The sequence below is a fragment of the Candida dubliniensis genome, chromosome 1 (genome assembly GCF_000026945.1).
Source record: "Candida dubliniensis CD36 chromosome 1, complete sequence".
NCBI classification, from domain to species: domain Eukaryota; kingdom Fungi; phylum Ascomycota; class Pichiomycetes; order Serinales; family Debaryomycetaceae; genus Candida; species Candida dubliniensis.
In genome coordinates, this window is record NC_012860.1 from 2468834 (window position 1) to 2492909 (window position 24076).

Below are 24076 nucleotides of genomic sequence, written 5' to 3' on the forward strand. Positions count from 1 at the left end.
TTTGCTGTTTCACTTCTTTGCTATGTTGATGCAAATACTTTCAGTGTCGTCACTTCTTTTTGATGATGCACAGGCTGAGTATCTTTTAACGATACTGTAGAGTAAAAGTGAGAACAAAGAATTGGATCGTTTGTTGATATTAATTTTGAGAACCCCAATTTTTTCTTTTGGAAACTAACTTTACTCAATGACACAGCCTTCTTCAAAAAAAGTTGCTCCAGCTCCATTAGCTACTAAATCTAAAGCTTCAACAAGCACCAAGAATCCATTGTTCGAATCTACACCAAAGAACTTTGGTATTGGACAATCCATCCAACCAAAAAGAAACTTGTCCAGATTTGTTAAATGGCCAGAATATGTCAGATTACAGAGACAAAAGAAAATCTTGTCTTTGAGATTGAAAGTTCCACCATCTATTGCTCAATTTTCTCAAACTTTAGATAAAAACACTGCTGCTCAAGCTTTTAAATTATTGAACAAATATAGACCAGAAACCTCTGCTGAAAAGAAAGAAAGATTAACTAAAGAAGCTGCTGCTATTGCCGAAGGAAAAACTGCTAAAGACGTTTCACCAAAACCAGTTGTTGTCAAATACGGTTTAAACTATGTTGTTTCTTTGATTGAAAACAAAAAGGCCAAATTGGTTTTGATTGCCAATGATGTTGACCCAATTGAATTGGTTGTCTTTTTACCAGCTTTATGTAAGAAAATGGGTGTTCCATACGCCATTGTGAAAGGTAAGGCTAGATTGGGAACTTTGGTTCACAAAAAGACTTCTGCCGTTGCTGCTTTAACTGAAGTTAACTCTGCTGATGAAGCTGAGTTATCTAAATTGGTCTCCACTATCAACGCCAACTACATTGAAAAATACGAAGAAAACAGAAAACACTGGGGTGGTGGTATCATGGGTTCTAAAGCCAATGATAAAATCGCTAAAAAGGCCAAAGCTGCCGCTGCTGCTGTTTCTACTGCTTAATTAGTTTAATTATGTATTGCATCAGTATACTGGTGTCTACTTTTTATTTACTTTTTTTTTTCTTCTTTATGTATATTATTTTCAATAAACTGTGTTCTTGCTTTGGGATAATTTGTTTTTTTAATTGTATTTCCATAATTTCTATGCTATGCTTCGTTAAGATAGCACAACCGTATTGTTTTTTGCAACTTGTCAAAATTAGGGCTATAGCCCTAACACTATTTTTTGGTGAGGACACATCGAGCTTTTTTTTTTTTTGAAGGTGTAGGTGAGAGCGTGCGAGCCATTGAGTAAAACAAAAAATTTATCAAGAGTTTTTCTTTACAGGTATTGTTTTGCTAGTACCATCAATATCGATTAAGTGTATGTGAAGGTTTAATACCAGGGACTAGGGGAGACATAGACAACGAGATATCTAGGAATTAATATGATTCAGATAAAAGAATGGGTGAAATACAGAATATAAGTTTAAGATTAGGCTAAGAAACTCAATGAAAGAGAACTGGATATGTCTTCAATGTTTTCCTTCTCAACGTGAATCCATTTGGTCAATACTAACATTATAATTTATAGAACAATGGCTAAATCTAAGAATCACACAGCTCACAACCAAACCAGAAAAGCCCACAGAAACGGTATTAAAAAACCAAAGACCTTCAAGTACCCATCTTTAAAAGGTGTTGATGCTAAATTCAAGAGAAACCACAGATACGCTTTACATGGTAGTGCCAAAGCCTTAGCTAAGGCCAGAGCTGAAAAATCTGCTTAAGTTTGAGTAAAGGAGAATTATGCCGACTTTCGGGTATTGAATAAATTTAACTGTATCATATGTTCATAATTGTTGTATCTTTATTTACGAATTAGAACAAATAATTATAATGAAGTACAATTTATTTAAAAAGAGAATTTGGTCCATTCGACAATTAAGTTATTGGTGTTGTTTGGCTCAATGTAGATGTTTATGTTGGCTGTTATTTTTTTTTTTTTTTTCGCATTTAGTTCAACATCGGCTGTTCTTTATTATGTTCTGTGTTGCAAAAGTTGTTTTTCTAAAGAAATCCATACACTTTTAAAATACTCTACCCTTTGACCACATTTCAATCACTAGATCTAATGGCCTCTCAATCATCAAATCATTATCGTGTTTATATAAAAAATCTCAGTTACCTGACAAGCGAGAAAGATTTAGAGGAGTTATTTGGAAAATTTGAACCGTAAGTGCTAACCGCGGAGGATTAAACCAAATGTTAGTTTTAGCAAGAATATCATACTAATTTAGTTACAAGGGTTAATGTGTTGATTCCTAGTTACACAATCCATTTCAGTAGAAGTGGTAGACACAGGCCCTTAGGAATTGCTTATGCCGAGTTTAGAACTCCAGAACAGATAGAGTCTGTTGTCAAAGAGTTTGACGGTCATGTCTTAAAGAATAGAAAAATAACTGTTAAAAAACATATGGCTTATGATCCAAACAATCGTCGTTTTTCATTTAAACGCAAATCAAATATAAAGAATGGTAAAATGAATCAGGGTGGCTCCCTGACTGGTGAGATACTTGCACCTGTTGCAAAAGAGTTTTTGGTACGTGATGATGAGACCGTCTCAATTGGACAACAGAAGAAGAACCCCCCTCGCAAACCAGAGCTCTCAATGGATACTATTATGATTCAAAAAGTTCATGGTAAAGTTACTGATGAATCTCTCAAAGATTTTTTCAAAGAGTACAATCCCAGTCAAATCTACATATTCAAAAGCAAAAAACCAAAGCTCAATCCCATGAATCTTACTGGATCGCATGTAAATGTTTTAGTTAAACTTGATGTTACCCAAACAAAGTTAGATGAGATCATTTCCAACTTGAGATCCCAAAAAATGAATGGGAGATACATCAGTATGAAACCTGCCTACAAGTCAAAAGTTTTGGAAGTAGAAAAAGCCATCGCTGAGCTGAAATCGCTCGAAAATACTGGAGAAGGTGAAAACATGATTGTTGACGAGAAAGCATCTCCAACTAATAAACATGGAAAGAATGCTGAGCATGATAATCTGGAAATTTCCCTTATTGGCACCGTTTCGAATTGTTGATTTACATTTTTCTTGTGTTTTTGATGTAGACCGGACCTAACAAGGTTATTAGCTATGCTATGTATATTATGCAGCATCCTCTTTAACTTTTCCACTTACATATACATATATGTTTATCTGATATATTATTATTATTTATTTATTTATTTATTTGAAACAAAAACTTAAACCCAAAAACTATTTAATCATGCATTTCTTTATTTTTCCTATGTAATTGTACAATGTAGTAAAGTAATTAAATAATTTATTCAGCAGTTTTTTGTGTACCACGTAACAAACCAGTTCTTCTAGCAGCAATCAAACCAGCCTTTTGACCGGAAACAGCACCTCTAGAAATAGTAGAAGCTTTACCAATATGTTGATGGTTACCACCACCATGTGGATGGTCTACTGGGTTCATAGCAACACCTCTGGTCTTTGGCCATGAGTTTCTCTTGACCTTGTATTTGTGGAAGGCTCTACCAGCTTTCAATAATGGTTTATCGATTCTACCACCACCAGCAACAACACCAATAACACCTCTGGCATCAGAAGAGATGATCTTCTTGGCACCAGATGGCAACTTAACTCTGGTTTTGTTTTCATCTGGGTTGTGACCAATGATAATAACGTAGTTACCAGAAGTTCTACCTAAAGCACCTCTGTCACCAACTTTTTCTTCGACATTGGAAACAATGGTACCTTCTGGACAAGCACCCAATGGCAAGATGTTACCAACGTTCAAAGAAGCCTTCTTACCGGCGTAAATAAATTGACCAGTGTAGACACCTTCGTTAGCAATGAAAGTTTCTTCTCTCAATTTGTACTTGTATGGGTCTCTGAAAGCAACTTTGGCTAATGGAGCACCTCTACCTGGGTCATGGATGATTTGTTTGACAACACCACGGATGTAACCATGACGTTCAGCATAATCCAAGGTTCTTAACTTGGCAGCACCTTTTCTTAATCTGGTGTGAGAAGTGAAAATAGAACCAGCACCTTTTCTTTGGTTACGAATAACTCTACCTGTAGAAATAGAAAATGTTAGTAAACAATTATTCTTGAATAATGTTAAATATACACCATGTGTATTAGAAGTCCTCCAATTCTTGTAAATCAGATTATATCAAACACTCTGTATGATCAAATATATAGAAATTTGAATGTACGATTATATTGAAAAACGAAAACTGAAAATTAATGATATCTTTGCATTTTGAATGTCCTTGTAGAATATTGGTTGAAGAAGATGATGATGATGATGACGCCATAATCTTGGTGAAAAATTTTACAATTATCGGGAATTTAATCTTTCTTGTTGCAATGATCATTACAATTTTCCTCCATTATCGATACATTTTGTAGATTAACCTTTCTTTGACATTTCCAGGTGTACAAGACATGTTGGACTTCATGTTGTTTCCTCACATACCCATTGTTTAGTGATTGGTTTGTACTAGTAACTTTTGTAAGTAATTCTAAAAATTTTGTTTTATTTTTTTTTTTTTTCACCAACTGTGATGGTGAGCGAATTCGTGAGAGTGAGAGAGCTTACTGAGAACAGAGACAGAGAGAGTGTGTGTGAGAAACAAAGTGCGAAACTGAGCCTGTGCGAGAGACTGTTTACAGTAACATTAAAGCGATTTCTATGATCTTTTTTCCTCTCCCAAAAAATGTATGCAGGATGTTAATATGCGTGAGTTAGGGCTACAGCCCCAATTTGTTTTCTTCTGCACGTGAGTAATTGAAAAATTAACACACACAAAACAAACAATCACTTGGCTTGGGCTACAATACGTAAGCTAGATGCCGGCACCTTCAGTAGATTGGTTTCAAAACGTTTAGGAGGGTCTTGGTGATATCTGAAGGTATCAAACAAGTGAGCCACTATAAATCCCTGTTCCCAATCAGTTGTAATTGTGAAACCTCGCCTAATTAGCATGTTATTAGCAAAGAAACTCAATGCTAGATCCAAATACGGTATCATGTACTGTCCTTTTGTATTTAGGCAATTAAACTACAATCTCACTTACTGAATGGGCTGAGTTGCTCTCTAGTTGACAAGAATTATTTATTGTTCAAATTGGTTGCAAAAATTTGTCAAAAATTTTGAGAACATAATAACTTTGTTATTATCAAAATACAAAAACACATACTATTACTAGACACAGTATTTTCATATCAAATGCTACAAGCTAAATATACGCAGGCATTATATGCTTGTCTAGATTTAGTTCCTTTCGCTCCAAAAGTGGAAGTGGATTGTCTCACGAGTGACCAAATTCACCTTTGTCACTATCTCTGACTTAACTCTTTTCTGGTATCAGTTCAAACCAATTCTTTTTCTTGCCAATAAAAGGTATACTAATAGCAAAATTGCAGAAGTAAGTTCCTATAACTAGTTTCTTATAATCAAAACTAACATGAACAAGAACACTGCATGCTCACACTACAAATGCGCCTTGGTATAAGAATTAGGAACTCACTCTAAAAATGTCGCACACGAAACTTGTGTACGACTCATCTCCATCTCAAAATCAGAGCTGAAACTGGTGCAGTATTTCACGCCAATCTTTTTTAAAGCATTATTAGCTGAGGCTCCATGAACACATTGAAGATAAATATTCCGAACGAACAAACATGATAAGACAAAATATAATAATAGTTCATAGAAGGTCATTTTGCCAATCTTTATATTTAGCAGAAAATTTGAAATCAAAACATGACATCGAGAATGAAATGACAACTAAAAGCGATACAAGCAACTTCCAAATACCACTTGATACAAATGAGCCTGAAGATGGCGTGTCTTTAAGAAATAGTGCTAGAGTAAGGAGTTTAATCAACCGGATTATTGAAACCGGGGGAAACCAAAGTAAACGAAATCGGACTATCAATAATAACACCACGAGTAAGTTGTTTCAAAATCCAGATAAAATGAAAGTCTTGAAGAAAATATTTTCGAAACCACAGGCATCGACAAAGTGGGACAAAAAACACATTAAGGGAAAGCTACAAACAAAGCGTAATGAAGTTACCAAACCATCAAAAGAACCATTTTACAAAGACACGTCTTCAAATAAATATTCAACTAGTAGCAACGTCATTAAGCACCCTTTAAAACAATGTATTGCCCCTAAAAATGAAGATATTGCTCAATTAGCTCATAATTTAGATCGAGTGTTATTTTCACCAGGAGTCCATTTTTTACAAGACCCCAGAACTAGAATATATAATTTTGCCCCTTTTTTGAAAAAAGTGATCAACTATAAAGATTTCAATTTTGAAGCAATTGGGAATTATACACCAGTCTCGAAACATCAACAATTGTTAGAAAATTCTCAAAAACTTGAGAAACAATTCTATTCTTCAACTTCTTCCATGACATCTTTGCTATCTAAGTTTTATCATTTTTTAAATAAATATGATAAATGGGATGTTAAGCGGTTCGGTAAAATTCCCTTTTCAGGAATGAGTAATGAATTGCCAACTAATTTGATTTTAAAACCTCAAGGTGACTTTATTGATTCCATAACAAAGGAAAAGAAACCAGTCTATTCTATTCAAGCTGATAATTCATGTGACTTAGATACCCTTCTTAGTGCCATGGGAATGTGTATGGAAACATTATTAACAAACCCACAAAATGAATTTGTCAAATATCATAAGGATAGTGGGATTGAGTTTAGTGAACCGCCTACTAATGCTTATAATTATGCATCTTATGGGGATTTTTTATTGAGATCACAATTGGATTGCTATGATGAAAGATTGCCAGGGAATGGTACATTCGATTTGAAAACTCGAGCATCAACAAACATTAGATATAATTCCAAAAGTGGATCTTTAGAGAAGAACGATTATCAAATTTGGAAATTGAATGGTAGTTATGAATCCTTCGAACATGAGTTCAGAGATATGATAAGAACTGGTGCCATGATGAAGTATTTATTCCAGGCAAGAATAGGACAAATGGATGGTATCTTCATTGCTTATCATAGCATTAACACCATATTTGGGTTCCAATATTTACCACTTGAGGAATTGGATAAATTATTTTACACTGGAAACACCTTTTCTGAAGTTCCAGAAATTGATGTAAAAAAATTAAATGTAAATAGATTACCTGATAAATTACCATCTTTGATTGGGGAAACACAATTTAAGTTTTCATTGGAAATTTGGCAAAAGTTATTACAAGAACATATTTTAAAAGATTTGAATCAATCTCTAAACGGTAATCCAACCCCGTTTAGATTGATTGTGAAATATGACACATTCGCACATTTACTTCGAGTATTTGCAATACCAGTTACTGATGAAGAGATTGAAGTGTTACAATCGTTTCCAGAGAGATTCAAACGTGATTTTGCAGAAGATGAGAATTTGGCTGAAGTACAGAAACATGCTAGAGAGTTGAGGAAATTTAATGACAAAAGTCTTGAAACAAAGGAAATATTCAGCTATGTAATTAAAATGGATTCGAGCTTGATTGATGGAAAAATTAGACAATACTACAAATTACCCCATGACTACTTTGAAGACTGGCAATTAATATATAACATCAAAAGAACTACAAATCCTCCAAAGAAATACATCAGTGACTTATTGAAATTTCCTGAAACAAAGATTTCTGAACGCTTAAACAATGTTCATGAAATTTATGAAAAAATAGGAGCAATTAGAAAGAAGTCATGGGAAGAAAAAGAAAAAGTATCACAAGTGTACCATCCGAAATTCAAGTTTTGATAGGGCAAATCATAGTTTACTCTGTAAATAGTTTCCTCTTTTTATTTAATATAGATATACCAAAACATATAACAACATTTTTTGCACATAATCTCCTTGGAAGTTAATACTGGCTTCTGTGCCTGAGAGTCGTATATAGAGTAATTAATTTAATACTAACGCTACTGTTCCACGGTTATTCACAATAACGGAGATCAATTACCCCAACTTTTCCATAAACTAAAATTAAATGAAAAATATGATTGAGTCATGATGGAGTAAACATATATGAGTCAAATATTGTGGAGATCCCGTGGTCCGTGGTTCAAAAATTTCAACTTTCTCACTTGGGGAGGGGAAGTAATTTTGAATGTGCCATAGATCCGAAAACTCTCTTTTCTTTTGACCATTATGCACGATCATCTCATTCAAGGTGAAAAAACAGATTTTTGTTAGACAAAGATAAGAACGAGAATGAAATGACTTCATTATGCAGAAGTGAAACATAATTAATTCCGTTTTCCCTAAATTTGTAAAAAAACTAAACAAACAATCAAGATATCGTTTCTTTTTTTTTTTTTTTTTTGCTTTCTAGTCTTATAGACACGTTTTCTTGTCGCCACCATTGGTTGGCTAGCCGGCAGGGCGTTACTGTTGTTGTCCTGGACCACTTCTGCCACTGCCACCGCCACCGAGTTCAATAATCCACATGGTGGCGTATTATTATTCTTGTTGTTTCTTTTTTTTTGTATTGCATATTGCCTGCGTATTGGCATTTCCTATTTGAGTAATAATGAATTTCTTCTCACACAAACTTCGGATTAAATATTTCCAGACGCACGCACTATAACATAAAAAACGAAAGACAAGAAATGAAACAAGGGCGCATCATCAAAGACACGGGCTTTTGGAATTGAGGCTTAATTTAATTAACCAGGTGATGGATGAAATGGTTTCGTTCAGCAATAAACAAGGTCAAGTAAAGACTGTCAACAAGATATTTTGGATCATACCAACGCAGTATTGTAAATGTTTTCAACAATATGTGAAAAAAACATAACTCTGTATATGTGTTTAGTTTCCGTTGGTCCCATTTTTTTCGGAATAACTATTTGTTATCCAAAAAAAGAACATCTTGTTAACCTGCAAAAAAAGAAAAAACAATAGTAAAAAGAAAAAAAAAGAACATACTGACAATGCATTCTAGTATTTTCTCTCACTCTTCCGTGTCCCCTTTCTCCCTTTCGCTTGGTATGAAGGACTGACTAATAAAACAACATCAATTAATTAGTCATTAGAGTTGTGTAAACTGTAAAAATAAGAACAGTCCGTGTGTGAACTATCAAAAAATACAAATGAAGATAAAATAGGAAAGAGGAGTAAAATAAATTAAAAGAAGTTTAATGTGAACGAAAAAAAAAAAAAAAAAGAGGAATGAATGAATCACCTGGTGGAACGGAACATGCATTCGCGCATTCACATAATTTTCTGATGTTGCAATTTTAGTAACTAAATCTCATCAATGAAATTTTTTTTTCGTTTATTTGTGACTTGTCTTTATATATAATTGATAATTTCGTCATAACTAAATATTAGTTTTCTTACTCTTCTTCTTATTCTTCTAACAATCAACTAATGGACATTTAATAGTATTTCAAAAGAAACATATATACAACATCTATAAGATTATGACACACACAGAACGACCAAAAGTAACCTTTGAATTTTTCGATAATACTAGCCACTCAATGCAACGAAATAAACTTAAACAACTACCACCATTATCCACAGACGTCGAGGCCAGCTCGAGTCCACATAGTCCTTCGGGCGCCGACTTGAGATTCATAAGCTCATCATCATCTATAAATTCCTTATTTGACTCAGTACCATTATATAGCAGAACAGCTTCAACAACGACCATAACACCAATATTATCAAGACATGATTCCAATCCTGCATTCAAAAACAACTATCACAACCTATTACACCACCCAACCATACAAGAATTAGATTTCACTCAAACCATAGATTTGAAACTACGTCAGCATCAATCTTGTACAACATCTGTTCAACCAAAAGAAAAGCTAATACTTTTGTTAGTTGGATTACCTGCCAGTGGGAAATCAACCATTTGCAAACAATTTCAACAATTTATCAATGAAAACAGCGAATATAATGCACAAATCTACAATGCCGGTGACGTTAGAAGAAGAAGATCTGCCAGCGAATTTAATGATGCCCAATTTTTCGATCCAAATAATGAACAAGGTAAAAAAGATCGTGAATTATATGCCACCATAACTGTCAACAACATGATTAATGATTTACAATCAAATGTTATTGATGTTGGCTTTTTGGATGCAACTAATACCACATTAGAAAGAAGACAAAGAATGATCAACTTAATCAGTGAACAAGTTCCAAATGGAAGAATAGTAATATTTGATGTTCAATGTAATAATCAGAAATTATTAGAATATAATATCAGTGGTAAATCAGAAAACAATGATTATAAAAATAAGGATTATACTACCGCCATCAATGATTTTAAGCAACGAGCAATCAATTACAAGAAAATTTACAAACCAATAACAGATAAAGAATTGGATAGTTATGGAGATAAAGTTGATATGTATATGAAATGTGAAAATGGTGGTCAACAATTTGAGTTTTCACACATTCATCATGCCGATACTTGGTATTATAAGATTTTGTCTGATTTTAAAAACAATTACAAATTAAGTGAGGTTTATAGGGAGTTATTGGGTCAATAATTTATTCAAAAGTTTATTTTTTTTCTTTAGGGTTGGGTTTTTTTTTTGTTTCATATTTTGGTAGTTTTTATTTTTGATAGAGAATAATATACATATATATATATATAGGGTTAAAAAGAAGTGTTTGCTTTCTTTATAATAAATAAAAAAAAAAGTTTATTTACTTAATGTTTCAATAAATGTAGTGTTTGTAAAGCGGTCTTTCAAAACAATCAGTATTCAACTCCATTGCAATTACATAAACAAGTGGTTGAAATGCGATATTATTCCTTAAATTTCTTATATATATTGTGTACATTTCTAATGATGTGTTTCCTACACAGCAACCTAAAACCCACGCAACCCAGGTATTGTGTACGTACCATTGTTGGAAGTTTCGTTTCGTGATCTCAACCCAGGAACAGCATCAGTAACACCAGACAGTCCTGTAGCCCCAACACCACGACGACGACCAGAATTGGACAATGCATCGTCATCATTAGCAGTATTATCGTCTTCATCCTTCACGGCATTTGGATCTTCCATCACCGCATTGACATTATTATTAACTGAATAATACCAAGCACCAGCTTTACTATCAGTATAAACAGGATCTTTCCAAGCCATTGGGTCATTGGGTCTAGCACGAGACCAGAATCTGGCTGTCTTATCGGAACCAGCTGTACACAACAAATGACCCAATGGATGGTATTCGACTGCGTGAATTGCCTTTTCATGAGCGTAAGGGATTTTCTGCACGGCATCAATCGTGTTGTTAGTATTGGAAAGATTATTCCCGTTGTTGTTTCTTTTGGGTATAGATTCATTCGAATCGGGAATGTATGAATCCAACAAGAAGTTGCTTATAGATCCATTATAGGCAGCAGTGGTGACCATTGAGGCATGAATAGGATGCCAGGCAACACATGATAAATCGGTTTCGGAATCTCTGATAACCAACATATCTTTCATGGTACGCAAATCAAAGATTCGACATGATCGATCTCTTGATACAGAAGCCAACAACCTTGCTGTTCCATTTGGTTGGAATCTTGTTTTGTTAACCGTATGCTTAAACCCATGCAATGTAGAAACACAATTAGCCAGTCGTGGGTCCCACAATTTAACTAAATTATCCTTTGAGCCACTAACAATCAAACCCAAATTTGGATGCCAATCAGCACTTTTCACTTCCCAATGATGTCCGCTCAAAGTTCTTTCTTCTTTACCATTATTAAAATTCCATATTTTAAGTGCTGAATCATCACCACAGGTAAGGAATTTCAGATCATTTGGCGAGAAAGCTATATCTCTAACTCCATTAGCATGGGCAGAAATATTATTAACGTTATTAAAATTAGGTTGCCAGTACTTAACTGTACCATTCTGATCACCACTCAATAACCATTCATCATGATTGGAATACTTCATTGTTAAAATTGGAGACTCATGGGCTTGCATAATAGTCTCGAAATTAAACGTCATCCCATTCCATAATGTAAATTCTCCAGAATGTGAAGCAACCAATAATCGTCTCCCCTCAGGAGTCCATTTGACAGTGTTTATCGTATGTTTGACTTTATTCGAAGATAAGTGAACAAATTTTGTTTGTAAATCCAACACAGCCAAATTATTTTTATTATTTCTTCGATTCAAATTGAATGATGAGCTATATGCCAATGAAGGCAATAAATCAATTAAATATGACGATTCCGGTCGTATCGTTCCAATAGCTTGTTGCGATCTATTAGTTAACCCTAATGATTTCTCAATATACCATCGTCCCATATTGTTCCCATGATCAGTGATTCTTCTATAGGCTTGTTTCTTTTCCTGACTTGCCAATTGTTGTTCAATGTTTTGTTGATACGCCAAATATTTATCTTGCAGTTTATGATCCCTTGGCTTGCCTATTCGTCCATTGGAGCCATCATTACGAGAGCGATGGTCGTGATTATTATGAGATCTATACATAGTGTGATAATTGATATTAGTATTATGACGATAATTAGGTGGTTATCTTATTCTTTGAGTTTGGTCTGCAGATTTCAAGGTCTTCCAAACATTTTTTTTTTTTCATTTCTCATTTCTCTGTCACAAGCGACTTACCAGTCACGTGACAACACAATCGACCTCTCAGTAATGCCTCAATGAATGCTAATCTAAGTTTATTGATGAACAGATTTCAGTTTGAATTCCCAATTATTGTTCAGTTGTTCTGGTTGTATAGTATATTTCTTTTCAGAAACAATTGGAACAATGAGTGGAGAAGAAAGGAAACGGGAATCACCAGGATCCACAGTTTATATGGCTCTTACATTTGCCTAACAATTAATTTGTCACATTTTCTTTGGTGATTTGCAATCTGAGCACATGGCTCTATTATTATGTTCCCCCACCCAAAAAAAAAAAAATCGAAAGAGAAAATGAAACCCTCCATATTATACCAACTATTCAACATACCAATATCTATAACTATTCAAGTACTTAAATAAAATGGTTGAAGTTTATTTTCACGACAACAAAGACACACTTGAAAACTTTACTGAAGATCATAATTCAGGAGAACCAGTCAGTTTTGAACAACTAGCTGAAATTGGTGTAATTTACAAATATATCACTACTCAAGAAGAATTGGATGCATTAGCCACTGAAAGAGAATATAAGAATAGAGATGTTGTTACTTTAAATTTACAGGCTTTCAATAATGACATTGATGCTTATAATGCCAAAATGCAACAGTTTTACAAAGAACATTATCACGAAGATGAAGAAATTAGATATATCGCTGAAGGAGAAGGTTATTTTGACGTTAGAGACAAACAAGATCGTTGGATTAGAGCTAAATTATCACCATACGACTTGTTGATTTTGCCAGCGGGAATTTACCACCGGTTCACATTAACTAATGCTGCAAAATACGTCAAAGCAGTTAGATTATTCAAAGATGAACCTAAATGGGAAGCTATCAATAGAGACACGGGAAGAAACACTGAAGCTCGTGAAGTCTATGCTAAGACTATTGCAGTATAGTGTAATGATTATATGTGTTGTTTTAGTTCTCCCTCTCTTCTTTTTTTGTTTTCAATATCTATATTGTTATTTATTATAAATTATTGTTATGAAACAACCTATGAAATTAACCTTTGACAATTTTGATTTTATTTGTAGTTATCCAACTTTCCAATTTTTTCCTATTATCAGTCAACTCTTTGTTTAGTCTTTCACGTTCGTTTTTCAATTGAGTGATTTCTCCATTCAAAATTTTGATCACCTCATCAATACTTTTTTCAACCAATACTCCACCTATCATTTTGAAACATTTACGGCCCTCTCTTTTCTCAGGAGAAATTGATGTTAATGATTGATCCACTATAAGATGCTCCTGTAATTGCGATGATATGGTACTCAATTGGGAGTCTAGTTCCGCTATTAATTCTTGGTATCTGTTATATTCTTGTTGTAAGATTTGTGACTTTTGTTCGTCTGTTCCTGTAGCTTTTGGTGTCGACATTGGGGAGATGGCTATCTTGTAAGAGTACTATTGATATTTGCTAGATCAAAAATGTATAAATGCTGTTTGTTTTTTTGTAACACACTCTTTTTTTTTTCAAGTTGTTAGTTCACCAAAAATTTTTCTACCAGTATCTTTGCCAACTCTACACTACATTTATTGATTCAATAGCTAGTTCCAAAAAAAAAAAACATACAATGATACAAACAGTCTACACAGTAGCCCGGAAAGCATTGATAATATCTAGAAGAAAATTTGAATATACTAATTGAAAATAGACAAAGAGAAAAAAAAAAAACAAACAAAGGAATTCAAACAAATAAAAGCAGATAAAATCAATCATCCTCTTCTTCTTCACCAGTAGTTGGAATCTTGTTTAAATTATCCAATAATTCCTTTAATTTCTTAGCACCAACTTCAAAATAATCTTTTTGAGCAGCAACTAATACTTTCAACAAATCAATGTTTTTAGAAGGTTTCAACAACTTTTTCATTTCCAAAACAGCCACCTCAGTAGCACTAACAAACCCATCTTCTTTAGCAATTAAATCTTCATTTTCCGGATCCAGTTTTTCATATTTGCTTCTTAATAAATCAAACTCGCCTCTAGTTGAATACACTTTTTTACGCAACTCATTTACTTTAATAAAACTTTCATTCAATGTTTTAATTAATTCCGCATTCAATTCAGACATAATCTTCTTATCTTGATCTAATCTGGCAACAGCAATTTCTTGATAAGTTGAAGAAACTTGTAAAAGAGCAAACGATAATGGGTGCTCTGAAGATTTCAATTCGTCGCTATGCTTAGAACATATTTCAGATAAATGACCAAACAAAGTTTTTGGCAATTGTGGTGAAGTAGGTTGAATACTCACTACCCCTGATTCGTCTTTTGATTCAACATCAACATCTTGTCCAAGTAACACCTTTTCCAATTCTTGAGGAGAAGAAACGTTTTTCAATTGGTTAAATTTCTGTCCAATCAAACCGCTGACGTTGGCGTCCTTTATCTTGTTGATGGCATAGTTACCAGGCGGATAATCATAACTGACTTTACCATAAGTTTCATTGGTAGTTTGAATCAAATCTGTGTACAATTTCAACAACAAATCACAATTGGATTCTAATTGCAAATACTCTTGTGGCAATTCACTAACATCGATATTGTCTGCTGTATTATTGGCTAAATGCTCCAAGTGTTTCAATTGCTCTGAAATCAATTGTGTGGTCTTACTGGTGTATGGTTGAATTGATTTGCTCAATTGATCACTGGTCTTGGTGAAAGACTCTTTGACTTGATCGACCGTTGGTAACGATTCTTGAATTGATTTGAAATCAAATGATGGGAACTTAAATGACATTACTGAATAACTCTACCAAAAAAAAAAAAATAATACAGAAGGTGAATTTGTTTGTACTTTTATCAAAAAAAAAAAAAATAAAAAAATTACTAGGTTATTTATAGATTAGTATTTATATATAGGAGAAGCAAAAAAAAAAAAGAGAACCACCAAGTTCAATATTTATTATTGTCAACAGAAAAATGTATTGTAGTGTCAAATTTCATTCAAACTAATCATGCGGAAGCACAAGACTCGAAAATTCAACTATTGATAATACGATTAAAGCGACATTTCGTCGAGCTTTATTGTGGCTTTTGTGTGTCGTTCTTTTTTGTTTTGGAGATGGAGGGACGAGGCAATGGCAGTTAGCAGGTAAACAGAATTACTTCTTTGTATACTATTATCTCTTTGTTTATCAGTTTATTTGTGAGGCAAATTGGTCTCGGGTAGTTATTAATTGATTGTGATCATACGATTGCAATTTGAAAAATCACACAGAATTTTTGTAGATTTTTATCTATTTATACAAGTAAACAATAAAGTAATCCACGTTATCTACACTATATATATATACCAGTGTTGTGTTTCGAGAAATTTGTTTGAACCGTGTCATCAGAAACTGGGATTGCAAGATCTTGTTTTCGGAGATTTTTTTTTTTTTTTTCACCACCAAAAAATAAACAGAGCTTATATTGTAAACCTGGTTTAAGATCATCTTCAAGAACAACAGTTTTTTCTGTTACCAGAGCAATGGCCGAAACCACAATACCTTATTACAAGAAGCAGGCATCGTACCAAGATAAAAGGTATACTATAAACAAGTCCAATCTCATTGAACCGATTATTCGACATCGGATACAGGATTCATTATTTTACAAACAATATTTATACTTGAGTAATGAAGCCACATTACTACCGATTATTATAGAACATGTGCATTATATTGGAGGCACGGACTCTTCAAACAGACCAAGCACTTTTATATCGTGTTTGTTCAGAATGCTAGAACTTGAACCAAGTAAAGAGATAATCAAAACATATTTGACCCAGCTCGACTTCAATGAGTTCAAGTACCTAACGGCATTGACGTTGATTTACATCCGCTTAACATATCCAAGTCAAGAAGTATACTCCATATTTGATCAATATTTTCAAGATTTCCGGAAGTTACGAATAAAGTTAAAAACCCCAATATTTGACTCACAGAAATTACCTATTCATTATAAACTTACTTTTCTTGATGAATGGGTGGATGCATTATTGGTGAATGAACGAGTGATTGATTTGATATTACCCCGATTAATACCGAGAACAATTCTTGTTGAGCGTGGCCAACTTGCACCAAGACAATATTACATTGACATCAGTGACGAAGAAGAGAACGATACCAAGGAAGAAGAAGATAATTATGAAAGTGATAGTGATTAAGGGATGTTGTTGTTTGTTTTTCTCATCTACGTATGTTGTATATATACATTTTGTTTAAGAGCAAAATATCAAGGGGCCTAAATAATTTTCTTGAGGGGATAGGGAGGGATTGTTCTATGCGGGTATCGCCCTATCATGTAGAGTTTCTTTTACATACTAACAAACAAATAACCAAGCAAAACAACGACACCAAAAAAAAAATATTTCGTTATATAATGTTGAACTATTTTTTTTTCTTCTTTTGCAGGGACAATTTCACTTTTTCTTTTTCAGATTTTGATAATACACTTAGCATTTGATACACTATGGCTATTACAAACTTGCTAGAAAGTCAGGATACCCATTCAGAAGCTAGTTTGCACGCGGTTTCGAAAACCAAAATCTTATTTATAGTGATATTATTCATTGTATCGTTAACACTGTTTGTTTTCCAAACTGAATTCACATCACAGGCATACAAGTTGAAATTTCTGGAACCAGTAGTGTTACTAGCTGTCACTCATGGTTCGTGGTGGCTATTATGGCCTATTCAAGTTATTTTTGTGTCGCTTTGGAGGACGACACGAAAGATGAAGCAAACAGACAAAGAGGCAACCATAAGCAATACTGTTGGATCAGGTATTCAATATCAGCGCTTAAATTCTAACTCAGGATTATTGGAAAACGAGGGTGTTCCAACTGAACAACAAAATCAATTACAGATCCCATTGCACCAGATCAACTACTTTACCTACTTTAAAAAATGCATAGTGAAGCAATTCCATAATGTTTATCACACGTCGATATTGATTTACCAGTCAAATGTGAAAGGAGATAGATCAACCACTCATTTGAATCAACTTATTGACGAGAATCCACACATCTCAAATTCTAGTTCAATTCGTGAATGTATTAAAACATTCATTGCTACTCCATCCATTAGATATGTCATTATCAAGGCATTGATCATTACGGTGGTATTAACCTTTGCTGGATTTACCTGGTATGGAGCAATGTCCATGACGTATCCTTCAGATGTTACTGCTATTTACAATTGTTCAGCATTCACAGCGTATGCGTTTGCAATACCATTATTGAACGAGAAGTTTTCATGGTTGAAGGCAAGTTCTGTCATCATAGCTCTTTCAGGGGTGTTTATCGTTGCATACTCAGGAGATGATAGTAAAGACCAACCAAAGGAAGAGAATCCTTATCCCTTACGATTCTGGGGAAACTTACTTATATTAACAGGAGCTATACTTTACGGTTATTATGAAGTTTTATATAAAAAATATCTTTGCATACCAGAACATTTATCAAAAATCATCACACCAAGACGTCAACTGACATTTGCAAATTTTGTCATGGGATTTTTTGGAATATATACTTTGACTATTCTTGTTGCAATTTTGATATTTGCAGAGGTATTCCATATTCATCATTTCAACCTATTTGACTATGGTGAAAATACTACCACCATTTGGCTATACATTTCCGGATCTATTGTAAGCAATTTATTGTTCAGTGCTTCATTTTTATCTTTGATGGCATTGACAAGCCCAGTTTTATCATCTGTTAGTTCTTTGTTGACGATCTTTTTGATTGGGTTGGTGGAATGGTGGATTTTTGGAAACAAGTTGGGGTTCCAACAATTAGTGGGTGACTTGTTTGTAATTATAGGATTTGTCATGTTGACGATAGCATCATGGAAGGAAATCAGTGAAGGTAATGAGGATGATGAAGTGGATGCGGTAAGTACTTATTCATTTGCATTAAGTACAGAAGAAAACCATTAAAACCTTCAAACAAATAATTTGTTTAGATTAGTTAGACTTTATTTTTGTAGCGACTTATATATATGCATTATTATTCATTGGAAACAATTTCATATTAACATTTTATATTAATGTTTGCCAAGGTTATTGCCATCCCTGGGTGTTCCGCATCCAAAATATTTGCGGTGCAAAAAAAAAGGCAAAACCCGCAAAAAATAACAGAACACAATATTTGCCATTGAAGAAATAAACCTAACGGACTTACTCACAAAGCTCATTGCATTGGTTTTACTTTGATTTCATTCTTCAGTCATATCTAATAAAAGACACACATATTACACACAACATGACAGTAGATGAGCTGGATATCAATGGTTCTTTTCAAGGTTTAATGAAATCCTTGAATTTGGATAATGAACAATTTAAGGAGTATGACGATATCGATTTTGAGTCCCTTAATTTTACACAACTTTCACAGGTCAAACAGGAGATAGAGAGTCAGTTAAATACATTATTTGATTTATTGAGACACAAGTACAATGCGGATATGGATACTCCATTGGTTACACCAGATGGATTTCCTAGAAGCGATCTTGATGTGGTCACTATTCGTTTATTACGAATCCGAATAATTCGATTGAGAAATGACGACAGAAAAGTTATACATTTATTAGATGATAGGATGGTCCAAGAATTTGCTGTCAGAAGAGAAAATAACAAAAAAATCGAAGAAGAAGAAGAGCTGACTTCATCCTCTACATCAAGATACCAGATACCATTTGCACAAGTGCGAGAAGTGGTCCCTGGTGGGCCTGCTTTTAATTCAGGATTGAAAGAGGGCGACCAAATAATTGTTTTTGATAATGACATTCATGCTACTAATAATAATAAGTTAGGTAGTTTGGTGTCAAGAGTACGTTCGAAGCAAAATGAGGAGATTAATCTTGACTTGAAACGAGGCCAAGAGAGGATCACTTTGAAACTAATTCCTTCTGATGATTGGGACGGCCAAGGTTTATTAGGATGTCGTTTAATACCTATATAGTAATGTGATATATATAACACTATACTTTTAACCTCCATGCAATGTACTAGTAAAAGTAAATACATCTCCACTTTCAATTACATATTCCTCCATTCCTTCTAATTCCCAATCAGTGTCATTAATCAAAACCAAAATCCCTGGTCTCACTGTTCCGTCTTCTATAAATACAGGAATATCCTTGGGGTCCGATATTATATTCTTGGTGATGTAAGTTATCAAATCAGCAACTGTAGCTTCACCTTCCTCAAATGGTATAACACACTTGTGTTCTCTTACAGAATTCGATATTATGTCCAAGCCTCCTAAAAATTCAACTTTGATTTTGACTGCCATTTCTCTTTCTTCTATAATAAAGGGTAGTATCTGGTTGTATTAGCGGATGAGCTCACGAGTGTTAAAACTCGATTTTTTTTTTTTTTGGTCCATCGTTCTTCTTGTCTCGATCTAAGAAGTGGAAGCAAAGACTACATCAATTGTGACATATACTGATTTTTTTTTTTTTTCACTTAACCCATAGATAAACGTAAACTTTGATCATCTTTGAATAGTTCTAAAGATATTCGTTGGTTTTTTATCACCCCTGTAGCCATTATCACAATAGTATAAGCTAAGTATTCAGTTATATTTGCGGACTGCACATAATTATAAGCGTGGCCAAAGTTCTCTAAGAAATATATTTGGAGACACGTAGTATAAGTGACAGAATAACTGAGAGAATTTTAGTTTTCGTGGGAAACCAAACGAAAAAAAAAAAAAGAAAAGCCAGGAAAGGGAACGCCAAATAAGTGAAAAACCCAACCCTCTACTTCTATATTCAACATTTGGTACTTCATTGAACTTTGCCACAATCATGTTGAAACAATTATACTTCTTTTTAGTGTGTTTATTATGGACAACTGTCAATGCGTCACATTTTGAGACTGAACATGCATTGGTATTATATGATCCAGAATTGTTTCCATTAAATGATACAAGCTCTTTGACTCCAGAAGTTGCCCAATTCATAGAGTATTTGTCTGATAAGTTTGATGTGAAGATCAGTGATTACAATAGCGACGAAATCAATTTGTTTTTTGATGACTACCCTCGTTACGAACATCTTGTGTTGTTTCCTTCATCAAAGAAAACTATTAAATCTAAAGAAGCATTAAGTCTGCATAAATTATTGCGATTCATTAATGAAAATAGTAACATTTTTGTTGTTGGTGGATCGCAAAGTGTTTTACCAGATGGATTGAGGGGGTTTTTAAATGAACTTGGTATTTTCCCATCACCAAAGAATTATAAGTATATTGATCATTTCAACAGCAAAAGAGGTATTGTTCAATTAACTCATGATAATGTTGTCAAAGGAAATAGGTTAATTGATGAATTGTCTACAACAAACTACGATGGTAATGCTGCTTTGATTTCGAACAATGAATTAATCTTCCCCATTGTTAGATGTTCAGCCACTGGTTACACCAACAAAGTGGGCGAAGCAATTGATGCTGACAAAACATGGACTTTTGGTGAACAAGGTTATTTGGCAGTTGGTTTGGAAGCTTTGAATAACGCCAGACTAGTTTGGGTTGGATCTAGCTCCTTGTTGGCAGAACCTCAATTGTATAAATGGTGTTTCCAACAACAGGGTAAATTGAAATTGCAATTCGTGGAGCACATTAAAGCCGACGAACCAAGTAAACCAAACCCACATTTATACAGAATCAAAGATCAAGCGATTTACACCATTGGAGTATCCGAATTTGTTGATGGAAAGTGGGTTCCATTTGAAGTTAAAAACGAAGAGGATCAGTTGCAATTGTCGTTCAAGATGTTAGATCCTTACCAAAGATTGAACTTGAAACCACTAGGTCCAGTGAGTGCTACCAGTAACAGCACAGAATTAGATACATATGCATACTTTGTTAACTTCACTGTTCCTGACCATCACGGTATGTTTACCTTTGAATTGGACTACAAGAGAGCTGGGTTATCCTATCTAGTTGACAAAAGAGTGGTGACTGTGAGACATTTGGCAAACGATGAATTCAAAAGATCATGGGATATTTCAAATTCCTGGTTATACGTTGCAAGTGCTGTGTTTGTAATTATTGCATGGTTTGTATTTGTTGTTTCTTACATTTATGTTGGCAAATCAAACTATTCCAAAAAAAATGTATAGTTGGCTTAAATACACTTTGAAATAAATTGATTCAATTATAGAATATCTTGTTTTAAGAGCTGATATATTTTATGTTAGTAAAAATGGTCTTTTTAGGCTAGTTTGGTTTAGCAAACAATTACAAACGATTGGAAAATTCTTTTTTTTTTAAAAAAAAAAAGACTTCAGATATGCTTTCTACTATCTTTATGAAACAACTGTCTTCAATGTATAAATACTCAGTTGTCCCTATCTAAGTTATTCATCATAATTGATTGTTTGAAAAAAGGTTTGCCAAAATAAATTAGGTACTAAACATACTGTTTGTAATAATATATATCATGTAAATATATGATAAGTAAGAAAAAGAATAAAAAAAAGGAATGGAAGAACCAAAATTTTTTTTTTTTTCCTCTTCTTACTTCATTCGATTTATACTGTTGGAAATGTTGGCGAGAATTAAAACCCTAAATTAAACTAAACTCAATCTTCTCAAACTTGAAGGTGGAAATACAGGCAAAAAAAAAAAAGGAAAAAAAGGAACTGCCTCCATAATAAACAACAACACAAAATATATCCGTTATCAAACTTATAGAGACAATTACAGATCTAGGCTTAAATCTAGTTGAATTCATTCAGATACTGTATTCCATTCCACCTAAGTACACCCAATCGATATTCCTATTTCATAATTTGCATTTCCAATGTTTCATCTAGCATCGTCATTATACACTCAATACACCAAAAGAGAACAATATAATATTCTTATTTTAGGATTGGACAATGCAGGGAAAACAACGTTTCTAGAACATTTAAAATTACTATATTCGTCCTCGACAGAATCAGCAAACAAGAGCCAACAATCCAAGAATTCAACTACAGGTGACGAACAACCCAGATCAACGGCAGATATTATCAAATCTAAACGGATTTTACCCACAGTTGGCCAAAACACAACAACCATAAAGTTCGAGTCCAAAGATTCCGATTCACCCTTGGCATCGCAATTCAAAAACATTAATTTGAAATTTTGGGATCTAGGGGGGCAGAAATCATTGCGAAATATGTGGTCCCGATACTTTAAGCAATGTCATGGCATTATATTTATAATTGATTCTACTGATACTGAGCGGTTTCAGGAATGCTATGAAACATTGATTGATATTGCACATGATGATACGTGGATGCAAATTGACGATGAAAACAACAGCAACGTCGATGGAACAGTAAATGTACCAATATTAATGATGGCAAATAAGCAAGACCTACCGCAAGCTGTAGATTTGGTGTCTCTTAAGACAGGGGTATTTATCAAGTTAGTTAGTGAGTTGGAAGCTACCGATTCGAAATTGTTACCAGTTTCCGTTTTAGAGAATCAAGGATTACAAGAAAGTTTGGAATGGTTAGTGACACGATTGATTTACAACAAACGTAACAAAAAGCCTGAGTATAAGTGATAATAGAGATTATATGCAACAAAATCACAGTTAACATATTTACGACGAATTGGAAAATAGTTTTTACATTTTTTACTGTATCCAAGAAAAGTATACTTTGAACTGAAGGGGGGAGGGAGGAGTGAACAACAATAGTTTGAATTTGTGTAGACCAGAAATCATTCAACGACGTCATGCAGCGGATCATTTAATCATGCTGCATAACCATTACATTATTTGGCTGAATCCAGGAGTTGAATCTAATTCCTTATTTCGCTTAGCAGGTACGATGACATGTCCGCAAAATTATATTGGCAAAGTACCACTCTGTTTTATTCCCCCCACAACCTTGAAGTCTCTAAAGATAGTATACAATGTAGATGGCATTGCAATATGCAATTCAACCATATGGTATACGAAAATAATAATTACAAGATGGAGAATCTTCGGTCAGTAGTATATCAGCGGTTGCATTGCTACGATGGGTATGTCGGCAATATATAATTTCTATTTTTTTAATTCATGTATATTTTTCATATCTAGTTTGCGGTCCTACACACACAGATTTAATTGATGACATGCACGTTGTTGGAGAGTTAGTTTGTAGCTAGTTTCCTTGAAAATAGTATCGTAGTTGGTAATTTCATCAAGAGGGCAGCTTCAAAACTACTTGCCTATCATCTCCACAGTTGCTATATTGCTATTTCATATTCTACTCCTTAAGACGCTAAAATTTGAAATTCAATTTAATTCGTACTGCATTGTGTAATTATAAGAGAAGACATGGTTGGATGGTATGTAGATATAGACTATTTACAAGGAAAACTCATGACTATGTCTTCGCTGTGTTGCTTCTGACCTCTAAAAATGTCCCCCCCCCTGTCTCACA

At 33.9% G+C, this 24076-nt stretch overlaps 15 protein-coding genes across 15 annotated transcripts; 10 read left to right on the top strand and 5 right to left on the bottom strand. All coding sequences in view use genetic code 12, as the record gives it.

Annotated features, from left to right (window-relative positions):
- Positions 1 to 187: 187 nt before the first annotated feature.
- CD36_10350 (60S ribosomal protein L8) lies at positions 188 to 976 on the top strand (the record flags this gene model as incomplete). Its single annotated transcript, XM_002417633.1, has 1 exon — positions 188 to 976. One exon carries the CDS (start codon positions 188 to 190, stop codon positions 974 to 976), a length of 789 nt encoding a protein of 262 aa, XP_002417678.1.
- A 1113-nt stretch (positions 977 to 2089) lies between these two features.
- On the top strand, positions 2090 to 3061 carry CD36_10360 (RNA-binding protein, putative; the record flags this gene model as incomplete). Its single annotated transcript, XM_002417634.1, has 2 exons — positions 2090 to 2190; positions 2263 to 3061. 2 exons carry the CDS (start codon positions 2090 to 2092, stop codon positions 3059 to 3061), a joined length of 900 nt encoding a protein of 299 aa, XP_002417679.1.
- Positions 3062 to 3305: 244 nt separating this feature from the next.
- On the bottom strand, positions 3306 to 4476 carry CD36_10370 (60S ribosomal protein L2; the record flags this gene model as incomplete). The annotated part of the gene is made up of 2 exons (XM_002417635.1): positions 3306 to 4067; positions 4474 to 4476. The coding sequence occupies 2 exons, from the start codon at positions 4474 to 4476 to the stop codon at positions 3306 to 3308; spliced, it is 765 nt and encodes a 254-aa protein (XP_002417680.1).
- A 1204-nt stretch (positions 4477 to 5680) lies between these two features.
- Positions 5681 to 7789, top strand: CD36_10380 (mitochondrial translation system component, putative; the record flags this gene model as incomplete). Its single annotated transcript, XM_002417636.1, has 1 exon — positions 5681 to 7789. One exon carries the CDS (start codon positions 5681 to 5683, stop codon positions 7787 to 7789), a length of 2109 nt encoding a protein of 702 aa, XP_002417681.1.
- A 1667-nt stretch (positions 7790 to 9456) lies between these two features.
- CD36_10390 (conserved hypothetical protein) lies at positions 9457 to 10542 on the top strand (the record flags this gene model as incomplete). Its single annotated transcript, XM_002417637.1, has 1 exon — positions 9457 to 10542. The coding sequence occupies one exon, from the start codon at positions 9457 to 9459 to the stop codon at positions 10540 to 10542; it is 1086 nt and encodes a 361-aa protein (XP_002417682.1).
- A 327-nt stretch (positions 10543 to 10869) lies between these two features.
- Positions 10870 to 12495, bottom strand: CD36_10400 (conserved hypothetical protein; the record flags this gene model as incomplete). The annotated part of the gene is made up of 1 exon (XM_002417638.1): positions 10870 to 12495. The coding sequence occupies one exon, from the start codon at positions 12493 to 12495 to the stop codon at positions 10870 to 10872; it is 1626 nt and encodes a 541-aa protein (XP_002417683.1).
- Positions 12496 to 13017: 522 nt separating this feature from the next.
- On the top strand, positions 13018 to 13554 carry CD36_10410 (conserved hypothetical protein; the record flags this gene model as incomplete). The annotated part of the gene is made up of 1 exon (XM_002417639.1): positions 13018 to 13554. One exon carries the CDS (start codon positions 13018 to 13020, stop codon positions 13552 to 13554), a length of 537 nt encoding a protein of 178 aa, XP_002417684.1.
- A 106-nt stretch (positions 13555 to 13660) lies between these two features.
- On the bottom strand, positions 13661 to 14035 carry CD36_10420 (prefoldin subunit, putative; the record flags this gene model as incomplete). The annotated part of the gene is made up of 1 exon (XM_002417640.1): positions 13661 to 14035. The coding sequence occupies one exon, from the start codon at positions 14033 to 14035 to the stop codon at positions 13661 to 13663; it is 375 nt and encodes a 124-aa protein (XP_002417685.1).
- A 335-nt stretch (positions 14036 to 14370) lies between these two features.
- Positions 14371 to 15399, bottom strand: CD36_10430 (conserved hypothetical protein; the record flags this gene model as incomplete). The annotated part of the gene is made up of 1 exon (XM_002417641.1): positions 14371 to 15399. The coding sequence occupies one exon, from the start codon at positions 15397 to 15399 to the stop codon at positions 14371 to 14373; it is 1029 nt and encodes a 342-aa protein (XP_002417686.1).
- Positions 15400 to 16131: 732 nt separating this feature from the next.
- Positions 16132 to 16809, top strand: CD36_10440 (conserved hypothetical protein; the record flags this gene model as incomplete). The annotated part of the gene is made up of 1 exon (XM_002417642.1): positions 16132 to 16809. One exon carries the CDS (start codon positions 16132 to 16134, stop codon positions 16807 to 16809), a length of 678 nt encoding a protein of 225 aa, XP_002417687.1.
- Positions 16810 to 17114: 305 nt separating this feature from the next.
- CD36_10450 (conserved hypothetical protein) lies at positions 17115 to 18584 on the top strand (the record flags this gene model as incomplete). The annotated part of the gene is made up of 1 exon (XM_002417643.1): positions 17115 to 18584. One exon carries the CDS (start codon positions 17115 to 17117, stop codon positions 18582 to 18584), a length of 1470 nt encoding a protein of 489 aa, XP_002417688.1.
- A 325-nt stretch (positions 18585 to 18909) lies between these two features.
- CD36_10460 (26S proteasome non-ATPase, regulatory subunit, putative) lies at positions 18910 to 19608 on the top strand (the record flags this gene model as incomplete). Its single annotated transcript, XM_002417644.1, has 1 exon — positions 18910 to 19608. One exon carries the CDS (start codon positions 18910 to 18912, stop codon positions 19606 to 19608), a length of 699 nt encoding a protein of 232 aa, XP_002417689.1.
- Positions 19609 to 19635: 27 nt separating this feature from the next.
- CD36_10470 (conserved hypothetical protein) lies at positions 19636 to 19941 on the bottom strand (the record flags this gene model as incomplete). The annotated part of the gene is made up of 1 exon (XM_002417645.1): positions 19636 to 19941. The coding sequence occupies one exon, from the start codon at positions 19939 to 19941 to the stop codon at positions 19636 to 19638; it is 306 nt and encodes a 101-aa protein (XP_002417690.1).
- A 517-nt stretch (positions 19942 to 20458) lies between these two features.
- Positions 20459 to 21772, top strand: CD36_10480 (dolichyl-diphosphooligosaccharide-protein glycosyltransferase beta subunit precursor, putative; the record flags this gene model as incomplete). The annotated part of the gene is made up of 1 exon (XM_002417646.1): positions 20459 to 21772. One exon carries the CDS (start codon positions 20459 to 20461, stop codon positions 21770 to 21772), a length of 1314 nt encoding a protein of 437 aa, XP_002417691.1.
- A 683-nt stretch (positions 21773 to 22455) lies between these two features.
- Positions 22456 to 23208, top strand: CD36_10490 (ADP-ribosylation factor-like protein, putative; the record flags this gene model as incomplete). The annotated part of the gene is made up of 1 exon (XM_002417647.1): positions 22456 to 23208. The coding sequence occupies one exon, from the start codon at positions 22456 to 22458 to the stop codon at positions 23206 to 23208; it is 753 nt and encodes a 250-aa protein (XP_002417692.1).
- Between the last annotated feature and the right edge of the window lie 868 nt (positions 23209 to 24076).